This window comes from Echinops telfairi, unplaced genomic scaffold (genome assembly GCF_000313985.2).
Source record: "Echinops telfairi isolate 266 unplaced genomic scaffold, ASM31398v2 ScPeMD7_2010;HRSCAF=2546, whole genome shotgun sequence".
In the NCBI taxonomy this organism is placed as follows: domain Eukaryota; kingdom Metazoa; phylum Chordata; class Mammalia; order Afrosoricida; family Tenrecidae; genus Echinops; species Echinops telfairi.
This window is the reverse complement of record NW_022105908.1, coordinates 14,849,745-14,868,394: the sequence shown is the minus strand read 5'-3', so window position 1 is coordinate 14,868,394 and position 18,650 is coordinate 14,849,745. Positions and strand designations below refer to the sequence as shown.

Below are 18,650 nucleotides of genomic sequence, written 5' to 3'. Positions count from 1 at the left end.
TTCCCTCCCCTTTCCTCTCCCTGAGATGCCACTTCTTTAAAGCTGTTTCCATCATTTGACCAATCCCCCTCCCCTGTGGATGCTCTCTTTTGTTTGCCTGCTCAGGCCAGCACACATTCATTTGGCTGTCCTGCCCTTTGCTGCCCCAAAGCGCCCCGTTATTGAGCTACTCCCAGCCCTGCTTCATAGCCATGACACCTGCGAGCGCTCTCCCTTGGCAGTGCCAGGTGAATTACCAGGCCTCTGCTTAATCCTGTAGAAAACCCTCTATTTAAGCCAGCTCCTGCAGGGGCAGCGGAGTGCGAGTAGGGCCACCCATTCAAGAGCCCGGGCTAGTGCCGGTCTGATTGACCGCGTGGGGAGGAAGGCCCCAGTACAAGCAAGACTCGGATGGCACGTGGGCAAGTGGAGAGGGAGACACTGCAGTAGTGGTTGTCGGAGAAAGAAGGCTGGATGGGGGCCCTGCCTCCAGTTCAGAGCTGGACTGCATCTCGGAGCTCCCACCCAGACACACAAGGCCTCCCAGCTGGGGAGAAACAGGTAGGCTTGAGCTGGGGATGAGGCTGGACTCAGGCAGCACTTGTCTACGCCTCCATTGCAGCGGCTGCGCCCCCAGAGCATACCACTGACTGTCTTCAGGTGGGAGGTTTCCTGGTATATTTGGTGTCTCGTCTGGATAGCTATCTGGTTTTCTGCATTGTCTCTCTCATTTCGTTTTTTTCCATGAGCTGCTTCACTTTCTATAACGAGTAAACAATAAAGCGATTTCCCATTGGTGGAAATTTACTGAGGTTGTATACCTCGCATGCCTGGGGGTTCTGTTGATGCCGGCTGAGGCTGGGTGATAGGCGATGGTCCCTGTTTCTGAGGCTGTCGGGGGAGCAAGGAAGGGTAGCAGCACTGTGGAACTGGTCCTGACTCTGGTGACAGAGGCAGTCGCTGGGCTGGTGGGTGGGGAAGGGGATGGTGGCGCTGATGGGGGGAGGGGAACTACCGGACACTGGAAAAAGGCCCCACAGACAGAGAGGCTCAGCCTGGGGAGTGTGGGGAGAGCAGACGGGGAGCACCTGGATAGGTTGTCATGCCTCTCTGACCACCTTGACGACCATTAGGGTGCTCTGGGCAGGGGCTGCCACGCCCGTGAGCCCTTGGGCTCGTGGCGCGGCAGGTGTTCAGCAGCCTTGTCCAGTCTCGTCCCTGACACTGCTGGCAGCTCTCCCTGCCTTCTCCCGTCACTGTGCCTGCTGGCTGGCCGCCCAGCTGGAGCCTTGCAAGGGAGACCAGATCCCAGCTGTCCCAGGGAAGCAGTAACGCCGTCTTCCTTCCTCTCATCTCCAGAAATGTCTTTCCTCCAGGACCCAGGTTTCTTCGCCATGGGAGTGTGGTCCATCGGTGCAGGGGCTCTGGGGGCTGCAGCCGTGGCCCTGCTCCTGGCCAACACAGACCTCTTTCTGGCCAAGCCGCAAGAAGCATCGCTGGAGTACCTCGAGAGCATAGATCTGAAAACGCTGGGCAAGGGTAAGAGATGGCCCGCGCAGCTCAGTACTTTTCCAAGGCATCGGGCCCGGGGTTTCTTTAGTTTTCTTCTGCATTCAGCTCTTTGTTTATTATTAGGGGGAATTTAAGAACACTTTTTAAATGACCAAGAGCTCCAGTCTGCTGGCATGATAACCACTTTTATTTTGGCGCACCCCTTCCCCCGTACGCTACGCGTATTGTTAGGTCCTGGTGATGGGGGGGTGTGTGTGTGCTGTTTTGCAGTTTAGCTTCTCCTTTCAAAGCATATTTCACTCTGTTGTTGTCGTCTCCATGACCATCATCCCAAATTTCTCCCAGATACTTAGCAATATTGAATTATCAACCAAGCCTTTCCAGGTGTGTTCTGAGGGATTTCAGACCCAAGAGGGCTTCTTGGAAAGGGGGTTCCCGGGTCACATCAGTTTGAGAAATGCTGTTTGTCCCCTCCTATGATCCTGGTACTCAGCACAGGGGTAGGATCACTGCGGTGAGCCGTCACCAGCGGGTCAGCCTCCGGAGAAGCTCGGCCAAGTCCTCTCTGGATGACCCTCCGGTCAGCCTGTTCTCGGGATGTGCCCGGAGTCCCTCCCGGACAGCTCAGGACTGCACACTCGAACCGGTGGCTCTGCCACCTCACTGGGTGCCCTTGGCATTGGCTCTGAGCTCAGCGGGATTTTTAGGTGTGTCTTTAGTGCAGGGGCAGTTGTTGTGAGCGCCTGGCAGGTGGTCAGAGCTCTTCAACTAGGGAGTCGTCAGCTTGGCCCTGCAAACAGAAGCCACTGTTGTCTGTCCACTATGTTGAGGGCAAGCAGGAGCACTGACCATACACGTTCATAATGTAGGCTGCCTTACTAAGGGACTAAAAAGCCTTACAGAAAGACGCCTGTTTAACTTAGTTTAACTCAATATTCCCCAATCTTGCTTGATTATAGATTCCCCACTGCCCAGCCAAACTTTTTTGCTAGCATACTGTGAGTAGACAAGGATCCCCGTGGGATGTACTAGATAATAAAGGTCTGTGGTCACTGGGCCCTCTCTACCATCAGACTCTGGGGTGAGCACTTTTATGTTCATCTTTCAGTACACTGCAGCCCATAGTGGTAGCTGCTGTTGCTACCGTTGTAAAACAAATCAGGAATCTGAGCTTGAGAGAGAAGATTCAGACTCAAGCCAGGCTGACCAGGGAGCTGGGACTCCAAGTGAACGCCTATCCTGCCAAGAATCATTTCCTTCCTGGGCGTTGACTCTTGACGACCCTGTGTCCGACGGAAGGACACACGGCTCGGTCCCGTGCCATCCTCACGGTTGTTCTCATGTTTGGGCCATCTGCTCGCCCTCCCCTTTTGATAGTGTTGCAGCCACATGTGGAGTTTAATTCATTCCTCTTGACTGAGCTGTTTTTGAACACACCTGAAGAGCGTTTTTGTCAGAGTGCAAGATTACTCCAGATTTGGGCCTTGCTCCTCCGTGAAGGAGCCTTAAAATGTCCAAAGACGCTAGTGAAAGAAAGAAGTCGCTCTTTTCCAGGAATCTCCCAGTTCAGGATTTTCAAGTTTAAAAATAGATCTCAGGAGGATGCTTTGGGGTATACCATAGTATCCTCACGCTACATTCATTTTCCTCAGGAGGCTGAACATCTATCTGTATTTCCTACTCACCGTCTCCCACCTATGAAATAATAGTAGTCCTTGCTCTCCGCTGGATCTGGTTTCTGACCTGCGAGGGGTCCATCGGGTTGAGGACATGTCCATGGGGATCCGGTGGGCTGGGCCTGGGCTGGCAGAGATGCTAACCCCCTTGCCTTTCTCTCAGAACCTAGGACTTTCAAAGCAAAGGAGCTCTGGGAAAAGAACGGCGCCGTGATCATGGCTGTGCGCCGGCCGGGCTGTTTCCTCTGTCGAGAGGTGAGTGCGTCTGGGGGTCTAGCAAATTGGGCAGCGCGTTTCCCACCAGGAACAAAGGTCTGTAGGTCCACCTTAGCCTTCAGTCAGCGCTGGCTGCTCTCTGTTGTCCGCCTAAGGTCTTTCCTTGACCTTACACTCCTGTTTCAGCTCATTGAACAACTCTCCCCTTCCTGCTGGCTGACCTTATTGTAGGACCTCCCCGCCCTTTGACCCTCCTGCCTGTGTCCTGGACTGCCTTCCCCTTTCAGCCAGGGACAGTGCTGATGCTCAGCACAGGAGTAGGATGTTTGGGTTGAGAGGTTTAGTTTACTACGGATATGGGATGGCCAACCCTTACCTGGGGTCAGCTATAACACACGGAGAAACTCTGAAAGGCACACTTGGGGGATGCCCTGCCAGTCTGCCCATTCTAGGGAGCTGCTTGGAGTCTCTCTTGGACAGCTAAGGACTGCACACTCGGACCGGCAGCTCTGCCACCTCACTCTGTGCCCTTGGCATTGGATCCGAAGCTCAATGGGATTTCAGTCGTGCCAGTAGTATGGGTGCATGAGACCTTAACAGGTAGTTGTCGGAGCTCCTCCACTGGGTGGTCTCTGACCTGGCCCTGCAAATGGACGCCGCTGCCACCCATCCGGCACATCGAAGAAAGGGAAGGCGCTGTTCTTGGAGCACAGAATGCTGGAGAGGTGGCCGACACCGCTCGATCCTGATGCACAGCAGTACCTCCCATATCTCTGTCAATGCCCGTGTCTCCTTGGTCCTGGAAAGAGTTTGCTGTCCACATCTTACAGAACAGGAAACAGGCAGAGAGACCCTATAATCAAGTTACCCCAGTGTTGGGAGATGTGGGCTTTATACCAAAATTAGCACAAATACAGTAGCTTACAAAAACACATCATCTTCCGATTTTGGAGATCAGGAATCTACAGTAGGTCTCACTCAAATTCAAGGTGTCTGCAGGGCTGATTCCTTTTGGGGGCTTTAGGGAAGAACCTATTTTTTTGTCTCTCGCTGTTAGGGGCTTCCTGCATCCTTTGGCTTGTGACCCCTTCCTCCATCGTCAAAGGTAGCAATGGCTAGTCAAATGTTTCTTCAATAGAATCGCTCTTACGTTGACTTTTTCTTCCCTCTTCCACATTGTAGGGCCTTTGTGATTATCCTGGGCCTGCTCCAAGGAGATAACTCAGGTTGATGCCCTTATTTTACAGTGCCCTCAAGGTGTCCCATCTTAGAGCCTATGTATAGCAGGGTGAGACACCACCCAGTCCTGCCCCATCACTGCAGTCATTGCTGTGTGTGAGTCCCTTGTGGCAGCCACTGTGTCAGTGTACCTCCTTAAGAGTTCTCCTCTCTTTCCTTGACCCTCTACCTTACCAAGCATCATGTCCTCTTCCAGGGACTGACCCTTCCTCATAATATACCCACTATGAAAGATGAAGCCTCGCTACCCTCAGTTCTAAGGAGCATTCTGGTCAGACCTCTTCCAAGACAGAAATCAGCCCAGGACATACGTACGATGCTTGACCAGCACCGTAACCAAAAGACATCTATTCTGTGACCTCTCTTGTTCATTGTCCAACTTCCACATGCATATGAGGGGGTTAAAAATACATCATTTGGGTCAGTTGCGGTTGTATCTTCAAAATGGCACGTTTACTTCTTAACACTTTTATGTTTTACTTTTTAAAACCTTTTTATTGTGAATTGAGTGAAAGCTTACAGAGCCGAATGAATTTTTCATTCAATAATCCATGCACGTTTTGTTTGATGTCGTCGATTGCCTTTCACATCGTGTGTTACCACGCATCCGAATTTCTCCTTGTGCCTCCTGTGTCCATTCTTCCCTCTTTCCTAATCCTTCCTGCTTTCTGAACTTTGTTCTTGGACACATGCTTCCCTTTTGATCTCAAAGGGTTGATTTTTCTAAGTAGTGTGTACCTACTTAGTGCTATTAATTGTATAGACCTATTGTTTGGCTGAAAATTGAGCTCCAGGGGTAAGCCCTGTCTTTTCGGGAATTTAGAGTTCATTCCACATGTTTCTCCCACTCTATCTAGAACCTGCTGATGAGATCCCTGGAGCCCTGGTGGCATAGTGAGTTACAAGTGGGGCTGCTAAACCACATGGTCAACAGTTTGAAGCCACCAGCCACTCTGCTCCACGGGAGAAAGATGAGGTTGTCTCCTCCCGTAAAGATTCCCAGTCTTGGAAACCCACAAACACCGTTCTACTCTGTCCTGTTGGGTCGCTATGAGTCAGGATGGATTGGAGGGCAGTGAGTGAAAATGTGATTCCGTTCAGAAATGAGCAATGATAGCCAGGTACTGTCTAGTTCCTGTCTCAGGGTTCGGAGGCTGAAGTTCCAGTGGTCCATGAGTCCTTTGATTAGGTATTTCTGTGTGTCTTTGATTATCTTCTCTCTGTTTTGGACCGTGAGAGATCTTAGATGGCTGCTTTCACTATTTTAAGACCTTGGTCAGTACTCAACTCACGTAGGATGTAGAATATTTTCGTGTGGACAATGTCTCAACACTTGTTAAAACGTTTTATTGTGGCTCAGATGAGTGTTTACCGAACAGGTCATCAGTTTTACATTCAACGGTTCATACACATCTTGCTCCAGCTCATGTCCCATTACTTATCCCACTTCTTCTCTATGCTTCCTGCTACCGTTCACCTTTCTCCTAACTTTCTGAACTCTGTCCTTGGGCAATGCTGCCCTTTTGATCTTGAATGGTAGACTGTTATAACACAAGTGGTCAGTTCCAGACCTGACGGGTGGCTAAGGGTTAGAGTCTTGGGAGTCCCCTCTGACTTGGGGAGTCCCCATCCTAGATGAGCCCCATCCATTCAAGAAGCCTGGTCTCTTTTAAAAGTTTTTTGAGTTTTGTTCCATGTTTTTTGCATACGCTAACCAGGATCTTCTAATGGGATCCTTTTCAGACCATTGGTAGCAGTCGCCGGGCACCAGCTAGTTCATCTGGTCTCTGAGTCATGGAGGCTGGTGGTTGAATGGTCCATCAGTCCATTAGATTAAATTTTCCATAGGTCTTTTGATTTTCAACATTTTTCTCTGGACAAGAAGAGACCACTGATTGCACCTTAGATGGCTGCTGTTTTTGACACTTTAAAGAGGTCATTTGTAGCAGATTTGCCCAACACACTGTGCCATGTGCTCTCTTTGCTGTCACTTTTGTGGGCTCTGAGTGTGGATCCAAAGAAGATAACCCCCTTGACAGCTTCAGTCTTACCTTCCTGTATCATGATATCTATTCCAGTCGTGGGGATTTGGGGTTTGGTTTTGTTTTGTTCGTTGAGGTATAATCCGTGCCGAAAGCTGTAATTGCTGCTCTTCATCAGTTCGGGCTTCCTCATCAGTAAGTGCTTCAGGTTCTCTGTGCTTTCTTCAAGCCGACTTGTATCATCTTCATATCACGGGAGGCGGATAGTCTTCTTCCAAACGATTGCTGAATTCTTGGTGATGCGGTCCAGCTTCTTGAAGTGCTTGCTCAGCGTACAGGTTGGATAAGCATGGCGATGCACACCTTTCCTGATCTTCAACCATGCCATGTCCCCTTGTTCCGTTTGAACAGCTGCCTGCTGTCCATAATGTGTTATGAGCCACACAATCAGATGTCTTTGCACAGGTCCGTTTATAACCATCTTAATTCCGTCTGCAACCTGATTCCACCTCCCTGGGGAGTGTAACTAGTCCCAGGTTCCTGGCTCCAGATAAACCAATCTGAAAGTTTGTGGCCTGGTTTTTTTCAGGACTGCTAAGCCTAAAAGGGTCAAAGAATAGCTGCTGTCCCTGATTGTCATTTGTTTTCTTCTCCTCTGACCTGTGTCCTGGCAGAGCATTTTGTGAAAACTTAAATTTCTGAAATGTGTGTGGGGTGGTGGGATGAGTCATTTCGAGTAGCCTGAGGAGGAGGTGTGTGACTCAGTTTCTACTTAACGGCTTTCCAGAGAGACACACCCAGAGAAAAGAGCCCCGGGAAAGTGATTAACATCTTTCTGCTAACAAACAGGCAAGCACGAATTACAGGTGACCTCCACATTGTCCTCTCTGCTCTGGGGTGGAGGTTGCCATGCACTGAAGCTCTTGTGTGCTTTGTACGTTGTCATTAACTACTTCATTTGCTGTGCTTTTGTTCTAAAAAAAATAAACGACAAGTGTAGTTGCCACAACATATTTTGTATTGGAGGTCTTGCGTTTTGTATTGGAGGCAAGCAGTTGTTCCTAATACCAAATGTGAAAAAATAATTTGTTCTTACGGTTGAAGTCTCGCCGTGACACATGCAATTTATTCATCCAACACACATTTCCAAAAGTCAGGGAGGCCTGTCCTGTTTAGCTCAGCTGCATTCTCCCTGTTGACCTCCTGATTTTCCCCTGTAATGTCTAATGGTTTCTGTATACCCAGCCATGTGCTCAGCACCAGAGGAGAGCAAGAAATGGGAGACACACTTTCTAACGATGACACACCTTTGACACCACGTGGGTGACAATTCTGAAACAGGTGGTCACATGGAGGCTAAAGAAGAAAAAAGTCACCAGGCAGGGAGATGGGGTGTACTCAGAGAATGGGGGGTTCACTCTAGGCTAGCCAGGGAGCACTTTCTTACACAGAAGTACCTTCCCAAAGGTGGGATTTTTACTAGAGAAGGGAGGAAGGTTATTGGAGGGGAGGGGCCGACTGAACATGGACATGGAGACAGCCATTTGTACACTGAGTGAATTTTCTGATAGACCCCTGGGGCGAGTTCAAGGGCAGGGGAGGGGCTGGGAGAGGCAGAGGCATTGTGGAGAGAAGAATGTAGGACCATGTTTACATGCAGTCTCTACTGCCAGGACACCCCTAACCAGGGCCTGCCCTGTCTTTTCCCCCATGTCAGGTTAAGACGCCTGGGCTAGGGAAGGAACTTGAACCCTGGACTGAGACCCAGTGCCAGCCAGGACAGGCGTATGCTAGGCTGTACAGGGCTAGAGTGCCTGGTGGTTTAGCTGCCTCTGTTCCTCCATATTCAGGGCTAGCTCTGCTTGAGAGCTGCAGGGAAGTGGATGGCTGTTGACTGCAGGGCCACAGGCATGCACAGATCCGAGCTCCTCTCCTCTGCCTCCTACAGGAGGCCACAGACCTGTCCTCCCTGAAGCCCAAGTTGGATGAGCTGGGTGTCCCCCTCTACGCAGTGGTGAAGGAGCACGTCAGGACTGAGGTGAAGGACTTCCAGCCGTATTTCAAAGGAGAAATCTTCCTGGATGAAAAGGTGTGTGTACTGACGCCATCAGAGCAGGACTGATGGGAAGGGGACTGTGCCAGCTGTGTGTGTGTGTATGTGAGAGAGAGAGAGAGAGAGAGAGAGAGAGAGGCGCTCTCTGGCCTGGAGCTAGAGACTGCTTCCCTTTTAGCTGCTCTGACCTTGGGGGGATTTCCTGACCCTCTGTGTGGAGAAAGCATAACTAGACACTTACAGGCTCTCCCCACAGTGACCGCTGAAACCATTCTTAAGGTTTGACCCCTAAGCTAGGCACTAGCTGAAGCTCCATTGGGTCCCTGCCACTGTGCTTATAAGGATCTCGTACAAACCCTGACCCTAACTCAGAGCAGCACATTCTTTCCCTCCACCGCACCCTTCCACAATGCAGGTCTGTCACAGCCCTGTCAACAGCGCAGAACCCTGTGCGTGGTTAATGAGAGGTGAAAGCCAGGGTTCAAAGCTGTGGATCTGTTGCCCCAGGCTGGGCTTGCTCTGTGCTTGGAAGGTGCACCCAGCAGAGTTTTCTGGGTTTGGGGGCAGCTTGAAGGTGATCCTATGTGTTGGCCATGTATCTTGGGTGGAAGGAGTACATGAACCAGGAGTCTGGGTCTTTGCCTGAGGAGGCATCTCCTACTGGGAACCTTTCCTCCTGGGGGAGAGACAGGCGTGCACCTCCATATATAGCCTTTCTGTCTCATTCCTGCAGAAAAAATTTTACGGTCCCGAAAAGCGGAAGATGATGTTTATGGGATTTGTCCGTCTGGGTGTCTGGTACAACTTCTTCCGGGCCCGGAACGGAGGCTTCTCTGGAAACCTGGACGGCGAAGGCTTTATCCTCGGAGGAGTTTTTGTGGTGGGCTCGGGAAAGCAGGTACATTTCTAGGAGTTCACGTATGGGTCTGTGGGGGTCTGTGGGTGGGATATACACACAGGACTCGCTTCCCGGACTTCACGCCTCCCCGCTGCTCTTCGAATCTGAGGGAAGGAGGGACTTGTTACATGCAGCCTCACACATGCATTGTCGTCATTGCCTAGAGAGGTGCTAATAGCTTTGGCATTTCTCAGACATTGACCTTGAGACTGAGGGGGGCGGTGAGTAACTGCACAAGCGTCCAGGTCGCCAGTGGCACTATGAGGTGCTGAGCCCCCAGGGGTTCTGTTTGCTGTGCTGAAACCATAGCATGGTTGGGCTTGGCAGCTCCGGTTGGATCTCCGTCATGGAGTCAGAGCTGGGACGGGCTTGAGTGGATGCGGCCTCTAAAGCAAGGAGAGAGGACCAGGGGGATCGTAGTCTGACCGCGAGGCCTGACCCTGCCAACCTTGGGCATGGCATTGACATTCCGCCTCATCTCTGAAGAGGCAGAATTGGTGGCTCTCACTACTGAGGTTGATAATCATAGGCTTTTCCCAATTTAGTTAGTGAGGCTATATAAAATAGAGCTTACAACGGGGGATTTCAAATCTCTTTAAACCTTGGCAACTCTGCTGCTTGTCGGTACCACAGTCTTACCATGATATGGCATCTGATGAGCATGTAAACACAGGTGTTCATCTTCCCTTCTCTGTATCCTTGGTCTGGGTACTTTGTCACCATATCACAATGTCATTCTAATCATGGCTGCCATGAGGGCCTGCCCTGTTCTAGGTCCTTACACACACGATTGTGCTTCTCACAACTGATCCGATCTGGAATGTGAAGTATTTTATCCCCCTCCGCATGTATGCAAGTAGACAGGAAATAACTCATAGCCCCCTCCCCCCCCTCCCCCCCGCCCCACCAGCACCTCATCAGTACTCTCGTGCAGGAGTGAGATCTGTCCAGCTCCAGGGACTGCCCTTTCCCGCTTGTCTCCTCTCTCGATGGGTGGAGCCCAGGACCTCTTCCAGATGCCCTTCACTCGGGCAGGCAAATTCCTGAGGCCCACGCAGCTCCTCCCGCTGGACACCTGCAGGCTTGGGCTTTCAAGCTCCTGCCCACACTCGGAGTCTCTGCTTCCCTAAAGCCCTCGGGGCAGGGCTTAGCCCACTGGCCAGCCCCCTCTTGCCTGGCGCTGACTCACCGGGAGCTCCCGGGCATCCTGAGCTGGCTGGCACACTCCTGGCGTTGCTAGGTGTGCTGTTTGCCTCTGTTGGTGCTCCCTGGAGCTCCCCGGCCTTGCCCGCCCTAGTGGAAGTGTGACTAGGCTGGCTCGCTTCCAGGACTCACTGCAGGGTTCCTTGAGATCAGTTATTGCGGTCACGTTGTCCTCAGAGGGAATTGCCTTGGTGTAAACGGAGTAGATTTCATCCCCTTAAGGCTGAACTTCTCATGGGCAGGGCCCAGCAAGATGCCCATCTGTGTCCTGCTGCCCAACAGAGAGCTTGCTGAGTATCCCGGGTGCCGCAGAGGGGAGGTCCTGTGTGGGGATGGTGGGGACTGTGCAAACCGTCTGCTTGGAGAGCAGAAAGTGGGAGGTAGGAGCTGCGCGGTAAACCCAGCCACCCGACCAGAACCCAGCCGGGCTTTTTGTTTGGACATTTTACAAAATGGTCTCTTCTCAAACTAGCTCATCTGTCTTTGCTTAACGGTCTATCGTGAACATCTTCCCATGCCCTGAGCGGTCTTGTTTAGCATTTCAGTGGCTAAATAAAGCTTGATTGAGCGAGGACAGAACATTTCCTGATTGGCCTCCCTGTTGTCATTACAGCATGGATGTGATTTTTATAGTGCCCGCATTTGCCGTTTGTTTAAAATGAGTCCCCCAGGTGTATGTAGTGCCCCGAGAACTACATCCATAAGGATTCTGTGGTGCTGGTCTCAAACACATGCTCTTGCTCTTTTCCCCACTTTCAGGTAGCTTTGGGTTCTGCTATTCTGTCTAATTTCTTAGCAACACTAAAGGAAAGAGCAGCCCTCACGTCCCAGATGGGCTGCATCCCCCCGAGCTCCATTTCCACAGCTTCAGGCTCTTCTGGGTTAGCTCGTTCTGCCCGCTTACCTTCCACGGACCCACCTGGCAGAGAGCTGTGTTAGGCACACAGCCTTCCCTGATTGGCTCTGTGATTCCCCATGCTCGACTTCCTGCCTCTCAGGTGCAGCCAGGACAGTGCAGGTATTGTGCAGCCTGTTGTCCTGTCTACTGTCCCCTTTGGGCGGAACTTCTCATGGGCAGGGCCTGGCCAGATGGCCAGCACAGAGCCCGAGGAACAGCCAGGTGTCCACATCCGTCTTTATGAATGGACCAGTGACCCAGAATGAAGACTGATAACCCCTCTTGTTCCCTTGCAGGGCATTCTTCTTGAGCACCGAGAGAAGGAGTTTGGAGACAAAGTAAACCCAGTTTCTGTTCTGGAAGCTGCTAGGAAAATCAAACCACAGACCTTAGCCCCACAGGAAAACTGATCTTGTTGAAACAACCCAGCTCAGGGATAATTGGGGCGCTCGCTGGTGTTCGTAGGAACTTGTGTGCCCGAGGAGCTAGAAAAGTCTCCGTACCTTATTCCCAGCGTGGACTCTTAATGTATTTTACAGGTATACTCTGTGTAGGCCCATAAAGGGAAAATAGCTCCCAAAATAAGACTGACAAAAATCTAAGAACCTGGTGAGGGTTACTTCAGCTACAACCTGAAAAATATGAGGCTTAAAAAGTTGGCTACGGCACAGCATTACAGATGCACATCGTGTCTGAGTGCTGTTAATTTTGAAATCAGAATATAGTTTTTGGCTTGTGTTTTACAGTACTGACTTTTTACATAATACACTCATGATTAAATTAATGTGCTTCGATATAATTTGATAAAGATCGATTTTAAAGTAAAATTTAGTTTTTCATTGTTTCCATTCTTAACTTCAGAGGTTATTGTTCTAGAAGGAGCGATCACCATCTGTGTCTAATAAAATTACACACCAGAATCATGCCTTTTAGGATCACCAGTATTTCTAATAAAACAATAAAACTTTACCATTATGCTGGCTGGATTGAAACAGTGGTGTCAATGACCTTGAAAGTGAAGTCACTCTCTTCCACACGTGGGGTTAAAGCCGGGCTTGAACGAGTGCAAGGGCTGCCATTGGAGTCAGAAGTGCCTCTTCGTGCATCTGAGAGGTTTGAAAACAATCAGAACAATTCATCGCATCTTCCAGACTAGTGATGCTGCCTTTCCTGGAGGATTGACTGGTAAAATGGGAAGCTCTTTTCCTCTGGTGGTCTTTTAGCCTGTATTTGGTAAATTAGGAAAAAGGAGATGCGGTAGTTTGAGGACAAAATGTAACTTCTTTTGTTATATTTGAAATCGTGTGATATGAATCATAATGAGATCAGAAACTGTTTAAGGGGCCCTCTGCCCTAGGGAGCTGTCCAAGGGACCAGTTTTCCTAGTAGAAAAGCAGGAATAGAGGGAAAGGGTTGGAAGTGTGTAGCGGTTGAATGGTCCAGGCCCAAGACCATAACTGAGTCTGACTGCGCCGGGGAGGGGTTAGTCTGGAAGTTGCTCGGCTTCCACAGTGACTGAGACAAATTCAAAGAGGATCAGTAATGTCCTGATTCCTGGCACTCTCGTTAGAGGCTGAAGGATAACTTGAACAAGATTTCCTGGGTGCCTAGAAGATGCCAGAAGGAACCCTGGTGGCCTCAAGTATTGGGCAGCAGTTGGAACCCACCAGCGGCTCTGCAGGAGAAAGATGGGTCTGTCGTCTCCCCCAGTAAAGATTAAGTCTTGGAAACCCAATGGAACTGTGAGTCAGAATGGCAGGAGAGTTTAATTAGAAGACGTGATGATTCTAGAACTGATCTCTTGCAATAGAATTGACAATAACAAATATGGCTACAAAATCATAGAAACCTTTATGAACCAAAAAAATATCAAAATGTGAAACTTTTGCTTCTCAATAAAGCTTTCATCTAGGTCTATACACTCAGATGAGACTACACACTCCACCTCTCTAACCTCCCCAAAGAATTCCCGCTCTTCAGTTTATACTGTATCAACCTGTGCCACTCTTGAGGCACTCAAATAGTGTTCCTTTAAAACGTTGAGTTTGGGAAACAAGGGGTTTAAAAGAGCCAGGCCCGGGCTGTGGGGTGGGTAAGGTTTCCCGATGAAATCCTCCCAGGACAGCCTTTGCCGCCCTTGAAGAGTGAGCAGGGATGTTGTCTTGATGGAGAAACAATCCTCATGCGACGTTCCTGGCCTTTTTCTCGCAAATCCAGTTTTCAGTTACCTTAAAACGTCATAGTAAACTCCCATGATCCTCCTGTGCCCGTTGAGGAATTCTATCAAGATTACCTCTTGGGAATCCCAAACCATCATAACCTCTGAACTGACCTCTCTGCTTGGAATCTAACCTAGTGGATCCTCTTAGATGCCGTTGTTTTGATTGCTTTCGTTCGAAGGCACCCTGATAAGACCAATTCCAACATCCTTCCACCACATTTAGATGTTTGTTTCAGCAGAACCCCTGTGCCCGTTAAATCCTTAGGTAGTGCTGCTGTGTGTAACAGATACCATATGAATGTAGCTTGAAGGAACAGAATTTTGTTTTCTCACAGTCCAAATTGGGATCTTGGCCCTTTTGTCTGGAGCTGTAAGGGATTGAATTATGTCCCTCCCAAAGATGTGTTGGCATCCTGACCCCTCTCTGTACCTGTGAATATAATCCCATTTGGAATGAGGGCTTTCTTTATTAATGAAGGCTTATTCCTATAGGACACGCCCTAAATCCAGTAGATTCTGAGGGATCAAGAAAACAGTGTAGGGACAGCCACGGGGGACGGCAAATGCCATAAGGAGATTGCCAAGAAGACCACTAGAGAAACTGAGCAGAGGACTTCCCAAAAGCCAGCGGAGCCTGCCTCCTTCTAGAGCGAGTGCCCTGAATTTACACCTCTCATCACCTAAACTGAGAAAATAAATGGTTAAAGTCACCCACTTGTACTACTTCATATAATTATATTGGGGCTCTTAGAGCTCTTAGGACAATCCATACGTCAATTTTATCAAGCACTAACAAACACCTGAAGGCTATCACCCCAGGCATCCTTGGTTTCTTGGCATTCCTTGCCAAGTAGCAAACCTCATGGCATCTGTGTGTGCCTGTGCCTGGCATGTTTCTCATTAGTAACTAAGAAGTGATTAAATGTAGTGCTCACTCTATTTGGATATGGCCTAATTAACCATGCAGGGGAGCTCTAGTGGTGTAGCGGTTACGAGTTGGGCTGCGATCCGCATGGTCTGCAGTTCGAAACCACCAGCAGCTTCCTTGGAGGAAGACTGGGCTTTCTACTCCTGTAAACAGTTACAGTGTCAGAAACCCACGGGGGGGTCACTGTGAGTCAGCATTGACTCGATGGCAGTGGGAGAATTAAAAGTACAAGGGCCGACCGTATTTCGGAATAGATAAGTGCGGTTAAATGAATTCCAGCTCATGGCAACAGATAGAGTGGATGGCCCTATAGGGTTATTATTATTATTTTACTGTAATCTTTATAGAATTAGATTGTTGGGCTTCCTCTTATAGAGCCAGTGGGTCGGTCTGAATCACCAAACTGTTGGGTGGCCGCCCTGTGCTTAAAGGTTACAGTACAGGAGTTCCTTTTTTATGTCATTAAGGGCCAGCATTCCCACACATGGGAAGCTTCATAAAGCTCATGGGGAAAAAAGAATGAAACAAGGTAGAAATTTCCCCGTGAAAATTTGAAGCCCCCTTGTATTTTGGAGAGTTACAATTCAATCCATAACAAAGACTATAAAGAACCTGAAAAATAAGTTAGTAATCTGTGGACTTTGACGTTTCAATGACCTTTGACAAGGCTCCCTTCTTATTTGTTAAACAAATTGAGATTATGCCATCCTGCAAATGAGAGGAGTGCAAAGAGAAGGAAGACTTATTAAGGCCAAACCCTGGCAAGTTCCCTTTTAAACACTTGTAAACACACTTTGCCTTTGGGCACAGCAACTGCCACATCGCTGGCTAATGGTCAGAAAGAACTCCAATAGCGGTTGAATTTATGCCAAGACTCAAAACGTAGCCAGAGCTCTTGCTGTCAGCCACTCCCTGCCATTGAGTCCATGCTGACTCATAGCACCCCCTGTGGGTTTCCAGTTCTGTAACTGTTCACCAGAGTGGAAAGCTCCGTCTGTCCCCCATGGAGCTGTTGGTGGTTTCATTAGGCCTACCGTACAGATTGCAGCCCAAGTAACCACAGTACCACCAGGGCTCCTGCTCTAACCATAGCCTTCCAAATAACAAGTGCTTTAGAGTTTAAATCCTGGTATATTTCCTCCTCTGATCATGGATTTTATTAAATGTCCTTTGACCAACTTTGGTTGGTGTGCTGCCTTCTGCATGGACTGGTTGATAACTCCTTTCGATGACTGTTTTAGGACCTCAAACACTATTCTCATAGCCAGACAGCATCTATTTCCTTCACATGACTTACTGTAGCATCCAATCTTCACTGAGTACCTTCTGAGGGTAAATATCTAGCAGGGCCACGTTATGAGAACTACTTGTTCTGGGATTAGGCCATACATATTAAAAGTGGAAGCTCAAGCCCATTCATGCAGGCTATTTAGGAGGGAGCGCTTCCATTTATAGTTGAATTTCATGGGCAGCCAAGTAGCTTCCTGAGGAATTATAAGTGTGTTAGACTGAAGTCTAGAAAATCAAAACTAGTGACACTTTGTATGTGTATGCATTTAGAAAGAGATTTATATCAAGAAATAGTTCACACAATTGTAGAAGTGGGTGAGTCAAGTCCAGTTCAAGTTCATGGGTTAAATGTAAGCTAAAGGCTTATCCTGACTCCTGTAGCTGCGGGAGCTGGTGAACAAAAGACGACGACCACAGCTAATGGCTGCCAAACGGAATAAATCCAAAATTGGCCAAATGAATCCAAGTTCTGCAGTCCACTGATAGCTCCTGGTGTCAGCAGGTGATACAAGGGAGGAGGATGAGCCAAATGCAAGGTTTAAATCTTGCAGTAGAAGTGAGCTAGCAACGATGAAATATACAACTTTCCTCTAGTTCCGAAATGCTTCCTACTCCCTACCCCCCACTGTCATGATCCCATTTCTACCTTACAAATCTGGCTAGACCAGAGGATGTACACTGGTACAGATAGCAACTGGAATCCCTTCAGGACCAGTGGTGAGAGTGGCAATACCGGGAGGGTAGGGTGGAAGCGGTGAACCAATTACTAGGATCTACAGATAACCTCTTCCCTGGGGGATGGACAACAGAAAAGTAGGTAAAGGGAGTGGGTAAGATGAAAAAGTAATTAAAAATTGTCAAGGGTTCGTGAGGGAGGGGGGTGCAGGGAAAGAGAGGGGGAAATGAGCTGATACCAAGGGCTCAAGCAGAAAGCAAATGTTTTGAGAATAATGATGGCAACAAATGTACAAATGTGCTTGACACAATGGATGGATGTATGGATTGTGATAAGAGTTGTACGAGCCCCCAATAAAATGATTTAAAAAGAAGTGAGCTGCATGCTGTCGATTGATTCTGAAAGTAGACTACCCCTGAATGAGATCTTCAGTTAATGTGCAGGCTATGACTAGATTAAGGAGGTGTGTTACGCCAGGTTGACTACAGAAACAAATTCAGAGCTTTATATCAAGAAGCTTTATATATCAGGAAAACAGCTCAGTCCCACTCACGTTCGTATGTCTGATCCTAGTCCACAAAGTCCCTCTTCAGACGCATACAGTCACAAGCAATGATGCAGAATGTGGGCCGGTGGGTGCAAAGTCTTGTAGATCCAATGGTGGTGGACACATTTCCAGGGCTTTGGCCACCATCAGGGTCACCCAGCAGGAAGATGAAGGTAGAGAGAGGGGGAGGTTCCCAGAACCCTCCTTATGAGAAAGCCATGTCCACAAGGAGGCCCTATCAGGCTGTGACCTGACTGAAAGGCTAGACTGCACCCCTACACTTTTATATCTTCAAGTTGACATGAAATTATGTAACTAACACATGAGGTCTATTCTTCCCACAACTGCTTGGCTGCTTTCACAGCCAACTCTTCATGGAGTTGACACGCTATGTTACATCATATCCTGGGAGAATTCTAGCACACCCAAGTTGACATAAAACGTAACTATTAGAATAAGTAACCCCCAACATCTTCTAATTCCAATAATGATAGTATCCTAACCTATCCAACATAATATTCATAATCTAAGAAATCTATTATCTTTCTTTGTTAAGACACATGGGCAGAGGGGGTGGAGTATAGCCACCAGATAACAAACAGGGGGAAAACTCAGCAAATAGCAGAGTGTCCCCTCCAAGAGTGAATCCCATGTTCCCTGGAAGCCAGAAAATCAACTTAAAAGCTAAGTACACCAAGTTTTGTTTTGTTTTTTAAGTTGGAGCTGAGCAACACCTGGTGATTCTGATGTCCCTTCAACATTGACCAGCTGCTTCAGTTTATTCCCTGTTCCCCTGCAAAAGCCAATACTTCCCAGCTCCTGTTTCAATACACTCAGCCCAACCTCTCACCTCACTGGCCTCTGGGAGCTCTGTGTGGATAGAAGACCACGTGGGCCACTTCGTGCAGACATCCTTGCTACCTAAGCCATGCTTTTCACCAATTTAAATTTTTTCTTTGTTTTTCTTCCTTTTCTTGTGCTCCTCTTCCCCATAAGCACCTCTCTCCCCTACATGGAAAATATGTGCATATTCTACACCACCAGAGGAGCATTTTTAACTTTGGCTTTTATATGCTTTCAGAGGATCTCGGGTGGCATAGTGTTTACGAATTGAGTGGTGATCCACAGGTTGGCAGTTTGAAACCACCAATCCCTCCAAAGGAGAAAAATGGGTTTTCTATTCCTTTAAAGAGTTAGTCTCTTGGCTAGACCAGAGGATGTACACTGGTACAGATAGGAACTGGGAATCCAGGGCGGATGAGCCCTACAGGACCAGTGGTGTGAGTGGCGAAACAGGGAGGGTAAAGGGAGAATGGGTAGGAAAGAGGGAAC

At 48.7% G+C, this 18,650-nt stretch overlaps 1 protein-coding gene across 3 annotated transcripts in view; it reads left to right on the top strand.

The window, feature by feature from the left end:
* Window positions 1–12,636, top strand: part of PRXL2A (peroxiredoxin like 2A) — a 137,957-nt gene extending 125,321 nt beyond the window's left edge. For 2 of the 3 annotated variants that reach the window (XM_045293492.1, XM_045293493.1), the window contains 5 exons: window positions 1,356–1,518; window positions 3,331–3,422; window positions 8,553–8,693; window positions 9,391–9,555; window positions 11,953–12,636. In XM_045293492.1, coding sequence (XP_045149427.1) covers window positions 1,356–1,518; window positions 3,331–3,422; window positions 8,553–8,693; window positions 9,391–9,555; window positions 11,953–12,066 — 675 coding nt within the window. In that variant the 3' untranslated portion in view covers window positions 12,067–12,636. Of the gene's footprint in view, window positions 1–1,338; window positions 1,519–3,330; window positions 3,423–8,552; window positions 8,694–9,390; window positions 9,556–11,952 lie in introns of all 3 variants that reach the window. The other variant, XM_004713036.2, reaches the window with a different exon arrangement.
* The last annotated feature ends 6,014 nt before the right edge of the window (window positions 12,637–18,650 follow it).